This window comes from Limulus polyphemus, unplaced genomic scaffold (assembly GCF_000517525.1).
Source record: "Limulus polyphemus unplaced genomic scaffold, Limulus_polyphemus-2.1.2 Scaffold105, whole genome shotgun sequence".
Lineage (NCBI taxonomy): Eukaryota > Metazoa > Arthropoda > Merostomata > Xiphosura > Limulidae > Limulus > Limulus polyphemus.
In genome coordinates this window covers 1,107,035-1,118,328 of record NW_013665715.1, presented here as the reverse complement: position 1 = coordinate 1,118,328, position 11,294 = coordinate 1,107,035, and the positions used below count along the sequence as shown (strand labels likewise).

Below are 11,294 nucleotides of genomic sequence, written 5' to 3'. Positions count from 1 at the left end.
ACAGGCTCGTAAGGCTTTGGCATATAAAATCCTACATATTGGTACATTAGTCAACATATTTACCTATACCATTTATGTAGTTAAACTGTGTCACTTTCATACATTCAAGCTCATATCAAGCATACAAGGTCATTGAATGCTACTAGTTGGAAACAGAGGGAATGGTTTCATGATGCTAAAGGTTGCCCAAGAAGGAATCACATAACTAGAATGTTTACTATGGTTAATGGAGCATTAGTATTTTGCTTACCATGAGAGCCCAATATTTGCATATCTTATTAATAAAATCAGTAAACCTAACATATAGATTTGACCCATTTAAAGTAAGATCCTAAAAATAAGCTATACTCACATAAATACAGATATTTTCTAAATAGTTTGGTGGATGTCACTTAAAGATTTACTGAAATATGAGGAAATAAAATAAGAAATAATTCAGTAACTTAATTAAAAAATGAGAAAAATTACACTTTGTAAAGTACTACAGCTCCGAACAATATTCAAAATAAAATATGCAATGGCAAGTTTGGACCAGTAGCTTTGAATTGATACTCTACAAACTTATGTTTAATGACAATAATAATATTTATATCCCCATTAAATAAATAGTCTGCAGAGCTCAAATTAAACAAAATCTTTAGGAACATCTGTCTTATAGTTATTAATTTGTTAGTCAATTAAAAATTTAGGGAACAAATAAAATGTTCATAGTTCTGTGGTTCCAGTTGTTCTACTAATATCGGTTTAATAATCTGACTTACTAACTGAGATAGAATGTTAAAAATATGGAACATCCAACTATGATGGAAGTTTGAAAAAATAAAATTGATTCGTTCCTCTCTCTTGAGCCAGCTGTAAATTTTGAAACTAATAATTGTAAATATTTTGAATTGTTTGCACTTTTTTTGCACTGTTATTTTATCCTGTTTCCTACCATTGTAGTCACATGACTTATACACTCTAGTTATGGAGGCTCGTGATGTTTGTAAGGTTACTTGGCAATTTGAAAGTGACGTGATGTTTGTTGTGTGATTCCAAATTTATTGGGTTTTAAAAGGAGTTTCAACAATTGGCAAGTATAAAAATAATACTGTCGCAGAAAGTAACATTAGTCTTTTGTTGCAGTGTCATGTACAAGTAGTGTTTTTTTGTACAGAAAACCATGATTTATATTTTGTATCTGACCCCAACAGTTGCTGATGGCAAATACAAATTAACCCTGTTTGCATGAGTGGGGATCAAAGTGTACAAAACCAGATCTTTTTTGAGTGCCTTTCAACATGGTATTATCAGTTTGATGTCAGGGTTGTCAACTTTTCATGGGGTCAGTTTGACCGAGTCATGTGACCTTTTGTAATCATTTAAAGTTGATATACATTTTATACCTATAACTCTCTATATATTGGGTATATCTTCACGAAATTTGGCAGTCTTTCAGCTAATATTACAAGTCTTTCACATATAAAAAGTCATATTTTGTAGTGAAGTATTTCTAATAAAATAAAATAAAGTTTTGTCCATGAATATATTGAGTATTTGGTTTGAATAGCTCTTTTGCAAAGTAATTTTCATGTTAAAATTAAAAATACTTTTTGTCATCTCAAAAATCTCAAATTTCCTTTATGTAATCCCTAAAACCTCCTAAATGCATTTCAAACGTTTTTTTTTTTCACTAAATCCTTATAGTTTATATGTTATTTTATCTACCCTATCTCAAAACGGGATCAGTCAATTAGACTGACCTCATAACCACACAAAAAAATCGAAATAAACCTAAATTAACCTTCTTTTCTTTCTAGAATGACTTCAAATTCTAACATGAAACTACATTTGTTTATCCTAAGTAGCTCTAAGTTTGTAACATTACACATCTATTTATGATTAAATTTTATTGTTTTATTGGCCTTTGAACAATGTCTAAATACTATTGGCCCCATTATAAGTTGTAAATCACTCGGGGAACGTGCAGCTCATGTTATGCTATCGAATTACATTACCCACGAGCTGCTTGCATGTGTACCTAATGAACCATTTTAATTATATTATTATTATTACTTATTTTACCTAATCTAGTCTTAAATAACTTAAAAAATCTGTACTTTTAATTTTAGTTACTTTTATAATAATAAATAAAGTACTTACCCAATCTTCTTTTTTCTTGTCCTCGATTGTCGAGGAGAGTTAACCTGATTGTTTTAGTGATTATAGTAAAGCACTTAACAATTTTTTATTTAATTAAATAATACACCAAAGATTATAGACTGATAACATGCAAAACGTAGACAATTCTACTTACTTCTTAAAAATTTCCTGGCTTTCTAACTATGTGACAAAAGCCGTTACAAATTCATCCAAGCTAGTTGTTATCTTTCCCACGGGAATGATGTTGGTACTCTGAGTGAAATTGACGATTATCTATTCAGAACACAACGTCATACAATATGCTATTTGATAGATGAAAACCTTGACTTTCTATTGGTTGTAGGTAATATATAATGAAACGTAAGAGAAAGAGAGAGAACTATCAACGAATTGTGAAAGAGAGGATGTGACAAGTGGGTGTGGCAGGAAGGGTCTGATTTTCTATTTGATAGCTCTGTAACCAAACAAATTGAAGGCTATAAAAATTATGGTCTGTTTGAGTAATAACGATTTTATAGAGAATATTTTACATTTAATTTCGTTCATTTTAAAAGGGTGATGTGTAAAATAAGGATGATGACACATGCTAAGACAAAATGTCTCGTGTGTTGCACTAGTGGAAATTCAGGATTTTTTATATATTTCCTTGTAGAATTAAGAACTTAACTTACTATTAATATATGGGTTATTAGCTAAGATTTTATGCTATTCTAATTGGTATAACATAAACAAAAAGTAGTTTAATAAAATTTTGAATGTAGGCACTAAAACTATGTGTCATGCGCAGTAAAGTGTACCTGGGCCAATAGGGTTAACTACACTGCTGATATCACAACAGTTTTTGTTAGTGAAAATACCAGATATGATAATCATGAATATTGTAAATACTTTAAATATATATTTAGAAGGTTGTAGAGGTTATGCAAATACAGTTTGAAAACTTCATGATGGACAAAAGTATTTTTTATTCTTCACATGAACATCACCTTGCACTCCGATTTGTTAAAAGTCTGAGTCAAATTGACTTCATCATTTCACAGACATATTTTTAGTACAAAAACTTCTCACACACCTGATTTTGTGTGTACTAAATGATTGACATATTTTGTGATGATGCTCTCTGTACTCTTTGGATTTATAGTCAACATCCCTTCTCCAATAAGGGGTCAGTCCAGTGGATGGACCTTGTGCACATTCAGGTAGCATGTGATTACCAAGACAAACTTGGTTGCTCCTGGTGGTCACAGATTTGAGCTCATTGCTCTAAATGGCCTTAATTGTGAAGGATATTTTCTTCTAACACCTTGCTGCACCACCAGATGAGCATCAGACTTACTCTTTCTAGAGATAATAACTAAACACATAGTCATTTTATGCAATTAAATGGCCTTGTTTTCTTGTACCAACAAACATAGTATGACTTGACTGTCAAGTTCATGAAAGTTTGTACAGATTAAACATAAATATGGAACGTGTATGTGATTTGCCAGTCAAACCATCAACCACGATGATAATGTCACCTGCTCTAAACACAAAATATTTCTAGGGTACGAGTACATTAGATGATTCTGTAAAAATTTAAGAAAATATTACTCCCTAAAATATAGGGCTTATAATTTTGAAACATTGTAAAACCTAGCCAGTTATTTCTCAGTTGATAAATGTATAACATATGTTTATTAAAACTTATTTATTTTGATGCTGTTTTAAGTCAAGGAATTTTAAGTTTAAATAGTTTTTCTGGAAAATAAAAGAGCTGGTATTTGAATGTCAAAAGTTGTGCTCACAATAGGACTATAACTTACAAGTTCTGATTGTCTTGATTGTGATATTTAATATAATTAAAATTTACATCTGTAATCTCTTGTGTAGATCAGGTTCCAGAGCTCTGGGCCATGGCTGTTGAGTGTGTTCTTGAATTAATTGGACCAAATTAAATAAGAAAATACAGTGTTTGTTCCAAATTTAAAAAAAAAGATGTATATACAAAAGATAGAAGAAAACAAAACATTTAGAAACAAGTATCTGAGTAATTAAGAAATGTATAAAAGGCAAATGAATTGCAAAAAAAATACAGTAAACAGATAAATAATAATAATATAACCTTGATGAAGACATGACAATGTGTTTTTCAAATGGACAGTGCAAGTCTTAATACTCATGTGAACTTGGAGAGAGAGAACAAGAACACACATTTAGTTATATAGAGTGCAATACCAAAATATTATACACTAACTTCTTACTTATTTAAACTCTACAGGAAAAGGAAAAAAATGTCAGTTTATTTGTAATAAGTTATAATCGTTATTAACTGCCAAAATTTTGGAAGGTAAAAGTTTATATTTGCCTTTTACTTAGAGACCAGTTTCTATTACGTTATGAAAATGTGAATGTCCACTTCAACACTTTTAACTATACAGTCTATTTGGTATCTCTTGTACTGTTTTTTTAAGTACCACAACAAAATTTTCTTCCTTTGTTTCCCTTTAATTCTGTACTTACTATACCTATTCCATTTTAATTAATATGGCATCAATAAAAATAAAAGCCATAAACTCTAATAAAAGCCTGAACAAACATAAAAGTTTAAATACTTCTTAATTGTGTGTTTCAGTTACAGGCTCTTTCATTTTGGCTTGGCTGGATTCATTTCCATGTTTTATTGTGTAGTCATGAACTTCATTGGACATCTACAAGTGTTGGTCATCTCCAGTTTCATCTCTCTCTCTCTCTCTCAGGATGATTGGATTTTGGCTCCTTCCTGTTCGGTGTCTTCAGACCATTCTCATTTGCCTCTATAGGAGGCAGATAGTGTTGGTTGGTTCTTCAATACGAAGGATTTTCTTTTTTTCCCTACCCTGTTTTTGGTTCTCTTGGGACTTCACTTCCCACCACCAGTTGGGCCAATTCTTCTGCACTAAGGTTTTGGGATATGGAGCAGTTAGTCATCAAGATCTTATCCTCTCCTTCTCAACTATTTCAAGAGGTTGGCTTCTTTGGTAGCTCTTGTACCCCTCTGCAGCAATCACATTTGTTCCTTTTTGTGGCTATTCCTCAGTTAATGGCACTTCTGCTCAGATCCCTTGGATCATCTGCTTGTGCTTTCATCTTTCCTTTGGACCGATTTGGTAGTGAGATAGAGACAATACTATAGTGGGTGTTCCTCTTCCACCACTATCTCAGGTCTTCCATCTTTCATTGATGCTTCTTTATAGGTTGGAGTGCATATCTAAATACCCAGGATATTACTGGGTGTCGGGCTTTGGCTGAACCTAGGCTTTATTTAAACATTTTGGTGCTCTTCATTGTTCATAGAGCTCTGTCTCTTGTCTTCCTTCTTTTGTGTGTGAAAATGCATTCTGCTGACTTCTAGGTGGTCTCAGACTTCTACAAGCAAGAGGGTACCTAGTTCATATCTCTTTGTTGTCGGACTCTGGGTCTCCAAATTCTGGGCCCATGTGTACCAGACACTACTCTTGGCTTGCCTCATTCTCAGTGTGTTTTGATTCTAGTTGTAAATCAGTTATCACATCTGCACAAAGTCATTCCCATAGACTGGTCCCTCTATTCTCCAGTAGTTATAGTCTTGTCTGGGCACTCAGCACGTAGATGCATTTGCCACCCATCTGGATGACTACCTGCCATCTTTCTGGTTTCTGAGTCCTTGTCCTCAGGTTTGAATGCCTTTTGTATGGAATTGAGAGGTCTTCCCTTTTATGCCTTCCCTCATATATGTCTGCATCCCTGTTTGATCTTCTTTATCCACACCTCTCCATGTTGAGTTCTCTTGGTGGTTCTGTTTGACTGGCTCAGCCTTGGTTCCCTCTCCAGAGACCTCCACTGCTCGACAGAGTGACTCTACCTGCACAGCCTTCTTCATCCCTTCCATTTTCCATATTATCCTGGTCAGATCTCGATTGCCTTCTGTGTCCTGTGTGGGCTCCATGGTGCTATGTGACTCATACAACTTACTTTTGTGGTTCCTATTCCTCTTTGTTTATTCCCTGGAATCCTTATGTGTCCTCTTCTCACATCTACCTTAAGGGTTGGGTTCATTTGCTTATTAGGTTGGATTACTCATCCCTCTCGTTGGAAGGGCATCGTCTTTACTGTGTATTGTTTGAGAAGGTTTGCCTTGTCATCGTGTCTCTAGCAGTTTGTTTTCATTGTTCTCTGGCAGAGATTGTCTAGGCCATACCTTTGTCACTCATTACCTGCACCATCTGGCTGTGTTCCTTTCTAGTGGATATTGTCTTCTTCCATTTATGACTCTACATGCACTGGTTCATCTGTTACATGGGTGTATTTTTCTATTCTGTTTTATTACAGGGGCCTACTCAGATGCTGTTCAGAGGTGAGTGTTGCCTGGTCAGGTATGCTTTCTTCTAAACCTGCACCAGATATCTTTGTGGTTGTAATGTACACTCTTGAGATGGGGTGTTCTGCAAGATCACTAGTGTCTTACCTAGTGGTATATATCTTTCTCTAATTGTAGTATTCTATTTCATATTTGGCAGGCCATCACTCATGAACTGTCATGAGTAAAGCGTAAGGGGATTTCTGCCCATCCCTGCCACTCCTTTGATTGAATAAATTGGGAACGGTCTGCTTTTCTAAATAGGGTTTCTTGATCACCCATTGCACTTTCTCTGGTGGGACGTTCCTCTGGACTCCCCACAGCCTTTTACTTTTCTCTTCTTCGAGTGGAGTTTGGGAGTCCTTGCCACTTCCCAGTTTCTAGTTGCTAGGGTGGTAGACCATCGAGGCTTCCTTATGAGTGTAAACCAAAGGTCATAATATTATATATCACTATACTACTTTGAGAAGAGTGCAGTGCTGGGAATTCTCCCTCCTTCTACCTACTGGAGTTTATTCCCAGAGATGTAGATGTAGGTGGGAGCTGGACCAGCCTCCACTCGATCCTCCTTGTAATACCAGATTTAGGTGGATTATGTCCTGTTCTTATGGTTTTCATAGATACTCCCCTTCTCAGTAATTCTGGTTACAGGATATTTCACTTCCCTGCTCCTGTGGTTAAGCTAGGGGGCTTTTGTTTAGCTTGTAATACTGGTTGTAGGACAGGCATTGCCCTGTTCTACGATTGAGCATTTGTTCCACATCCTACTTATAATACAAAGAGCACATGGTTTCATCCATGCTCTTATGGTTGAGTTGGACTCATTCTTTCCTGCTCATATTAATGGGTACAGGATGTATCCCTGTTTTTATGGTTGAGTTGAGGCTCAGACATGACCCCATAATTCCAGGTTCGGTTTGGTATACTTTATATTTCCTTACTCCTACGGTTGATTTGGAAGTTTGTCCAGAGTTTGCTGTTTGCTTACTTCCTCGTCGTAATTCTGGTTGCTTGCAGTATAGCACTCTGTTTACTTGCAGTTGGGGTTGCTGTGTATACTGTTCACTGTCCACTTGCCCTAGCCAAATTACAATGTATATACTTTGTTTGGTGGCTACGTGCTGTCCTCCACCTCATAATACCAAAAACGGGACGTGAAATCTTATCTGTATAGTTGGGGGGAGAGATTGTGTACCATTCTTTCCAAGGCCCTTTTCTAGTCTGGTCTTCGATGCCACCCATTTTACGACACTTCACTTCTTCCAGGGTGAAGAGCATACCTGTTCCATAAGAGGTGTGCTCCCCTTCATGTGTGCTTTTGTTCTGTTCCCTATAGTTGATTTCATAGGGGGTCTCTTACATCTTTGTTACACTAGTCTCTCCATCTACTCAGTGTAGGATTCTAGCTATTCGTGTGAGAGGAGGTATATATCGTATCTGAAATTACAACTTTCGTACATTGAAAATAGATAACTTCTGATACATTACTTCTTCTCACACACTTCCCACCATTCCTCTCCACTTCCAATGTTTTTTACGTTTCTTGTGTGCCTAATCACGAAAGTGACGTACACATAAAGTAATACAGAAGGAGCCAACTGTTCTAGGAGGGTGTGTAGTGCTCCTGTTAATGGAGGGTTGTTGCATGCTCCATTTCTGTTAAATGAGCAGCTCAAATTGAAGGGGTATAAAGTCTAGTAATTCAAGTGAGAATTTTTTTTTTTTCCAATGTGTTTGAGGGTAGAGGAAGATTGAGAAAAGCTGTTTGTGTAAGAGGAGATAATCGTCTATTGGAAACCTATTTTCATTGTAAGAAAATGATAACTTTCAAATGAATGATTAAAACACTTGTAATCACCATCATTTCTGAATGAAATAATTTTAAAATTATGTGAACAGTCATTTTTAAAAATTTACCTGTAAAAAATTTATAAATGAAAATAAAATGACAACTTAAAGGAAATAAAATAATGTAAAAGGATTGATATTCTGAGATCTTTCTGATTTAGAAACATATATTTTACAAAATTTCAAATGACTAGAATACACAATCACCTCAGCATTTGTTTCAGTTAAAATAAAAGGGATACATTTTTGGCTGTAAACATTAAAAAATATATGGAGTTTAAAATCAGATAGAAAAATGCCTGTTTAGATTTAGTTAAAATATAAACACCAACAGCACCAAAAGTCATTTAAGTCACAAAATGGGTCTTGTTGATAAAGCAACTCGTTTAAGCATTTTTTTTTCAGGAAAATTAGCGTGTCAACATGTGCTGGTTTTAGCATAGCTCTTTTGGCTGAAACAGTCACTAGCAGTTGGAAACACCCTTTCTGAAGTACTGAAGTTGCAGGTATGCAAAACAAATGTTTGGCAACTTTAGATATGTGATAAACTTTGCATGCATTAGACTCCCACCAAGCAAGAGGACAGAGTTTCATGTCAATTGATGGTTCATTCTTAAACCTCTCAGTTTCATCACTGCATAAGTCAGGTACACTCTTTTCAACAACAACTGAATCTTCCTTGAATGTGTGATATAAAAGTATGTGCTTGCTGATTCTTTCTTTCTGATTTTCATCTTCATCCTCTTTCTTTATAATAGCTTTGACATCAGTTGGCAGAACTTCAAGAGAAACAGCAGGGAGTTCATCTGTAGTGCACGTTGGTGTATAAAAGATATTTGAGTACTAGAAATAAATGACTTTAAAACACCAAAATTTATTAATTTTCTTTAATTTGACACTCGGTGTTATGGCCCGGCATAGCCAGGTGGTTAGGGCACTCGACTCACAATCTTTGGGTCACGGGTTCGAATCCCCGTCACACCAAACATGCTTGCCTTTTCAGCCGTGGGAGTGTTATAATGTGACAGTCAATCCCACTATTCGTTGATGAAAGAGTAGCTCAAGAGTTGGCGGTGGGTGGTGATGACTAGCTGCCTTCCCTCTAGTCTTACACTGCTAAATTAGGAATGGCTAGTGCAGATAGCCCTAGTGTAGCTTTGTGCAAAATCCATAACAGACAAACAAACACTCAGGGTTTCAATTTACAGCTTCTTCACGATGATTCCACTAAAATACAAAACATAACTGACAGTACAAAGCTTCAAATAAATAAAAAGTTCTATTTGAATCTATAACATGCATTTGACATATAAAGTAGTGAAGCTTGTAATCATGTACTATGTGAACACACACACACAAGATTTTTTTTCACCTCAGTATGTAGTAATTTTCCAGAAAAGTTTATTAAGTTTTGATTTCTTTAAGCAAATCATGGGAAAATGGTATCAACATCTTTACCATTACTTCTTATCACTTTATGTGTGCCAGTTTTGATGTACTGTAGACTTGACACCCAGCCAGAGCATTTGTAGGTAATTTTAACAAATATTATATGTTAACTTGTGCTTCTTCTGTGTGTTTTTTTTTTGTATGCCTTCATTCATAACAGCTGTTTTGGTGTTAAATAATAATGTTTTTTGATTTTTTGTAGGAAAAGTTATAGGGAAAAATGGACGCATCATTCAGGAGATAGTTGATAAATCTGGAGTAGTAAGAGTAAAGATAGAGGGAGATAATGAAAATCAGACTCCCCGAGAAGAGGTAGAGTTTTATGTATATGGTTACAGAAAAGCTCCTATACAAATGTTTTGTGTGGCATACCAACTTTGCCTTTTATTGTTAGAAGTTTGTATTATCTATAGAAAAATATTTCAATGTGTGTAATATGTTTAATATTTTTACTGGTATTGATAATATTGCACAATATAGATCTGAATTTTTTTTATGTACTATTTATTGAAAAACTTGTATTTGTTTTATGGAAGTAATGTTTGAGGTTTTCCGTCATTTCATTTTTATTATGTATTTTGTTGCTTAAAAAAAAACTCATGGTAGAAACTGGTTACTGGAGTCATCTAAATGCTGAAAAGCTCAAAAGATTTTAAATATGAAAGATTGTTTTTGTTGTATCAGGCATTTTTTTATCAAGTTATATAATGAGAGCTGGTATTACTCAAAACTACATTTTAAGCTTCCCATATTGTGGGCTATATTATTAATATGAACCAGTATATCATATTTCAACTGGGCCAAGAAAGGTCCTTAAAATTTATTTAAGTGATGTAAAATGGGAAAAAACAAATTGTGGCAGCTACAAGGGAATTATAAATGAATAAGAACTGTTGTTTCAAATGTTTATTGACATTTCTACATGTGGAAGGCACAGCACATATAGCCCACTGTGTAGCTTTGTGCTTAACAAACAAACATTCTTATTGATATTTCATATACCCTCATCCAATTTTTATCAGCTGATGTTAATTTGATGAGTAAGCAAGTAGAAAGTTAGTTCATTTTGGGAAAAAATAAAGTAACTTTTTAATAGCTTAATAGAAAAAAATGTTTTGGTTTTGTAAGATTCAACAGTATAGTGATCTTTAATTCAAGTAGATTAGTCAACATGTGTGACAGTCAGTGTAATATGAATTTTTCCCCAACTAAACAAATCTTGTTTTAGTTGGTTATGAGCTCTTGTTTCTGACTGTTCTATTATGATGTATATTAAATGTTTTTTGTAGAGTTTACTTTCTTGCTCTTTGCAAGAGCATATAAAAATTTAAAAAGAAAAAAAATAGTATCAATCACCAATGAACCAGTTCTAGAGCCTGTAGGAAATAGAGTCCTGGCAAAAGTTTTGTAGCTAGAAACTGCTTAACCCGTTACTTGCCGTGGCCATTTTGTCTTATTGTGAGGGCAAAATCACATTTGTGAATTGAAAAAAAGATAG

The 11,294-nt window shown here is 34.6% G+C and overlaps 1 protein-coding gene across 5 annotated transcripts in view; it reads left to right on the top strand.

Moving 5' to 3' along the window:
* LOC106470508 (synaptic functional regulator FMR1-like) overlaps positions 1-11,294 on the top strand; it is a 93,988-nt gene that overhangs the window by 42,724 nt on the left and 39,970 nt on the right. For all 5 annotated transcript variants that reach the window (XM_013931076.2, XM_013931083.2, XM_013931069.2 and 2 more), the window contains exon 10: positions 9,999-10,108. In XM_013931076.2, coding sequence (XP_013786530.1) covers positions 9,999-10,108 — 110 coding nt within the window. The remainder of the gene's footprint in view (positions 1-9,998; positions 10,109-11,294) is intronic.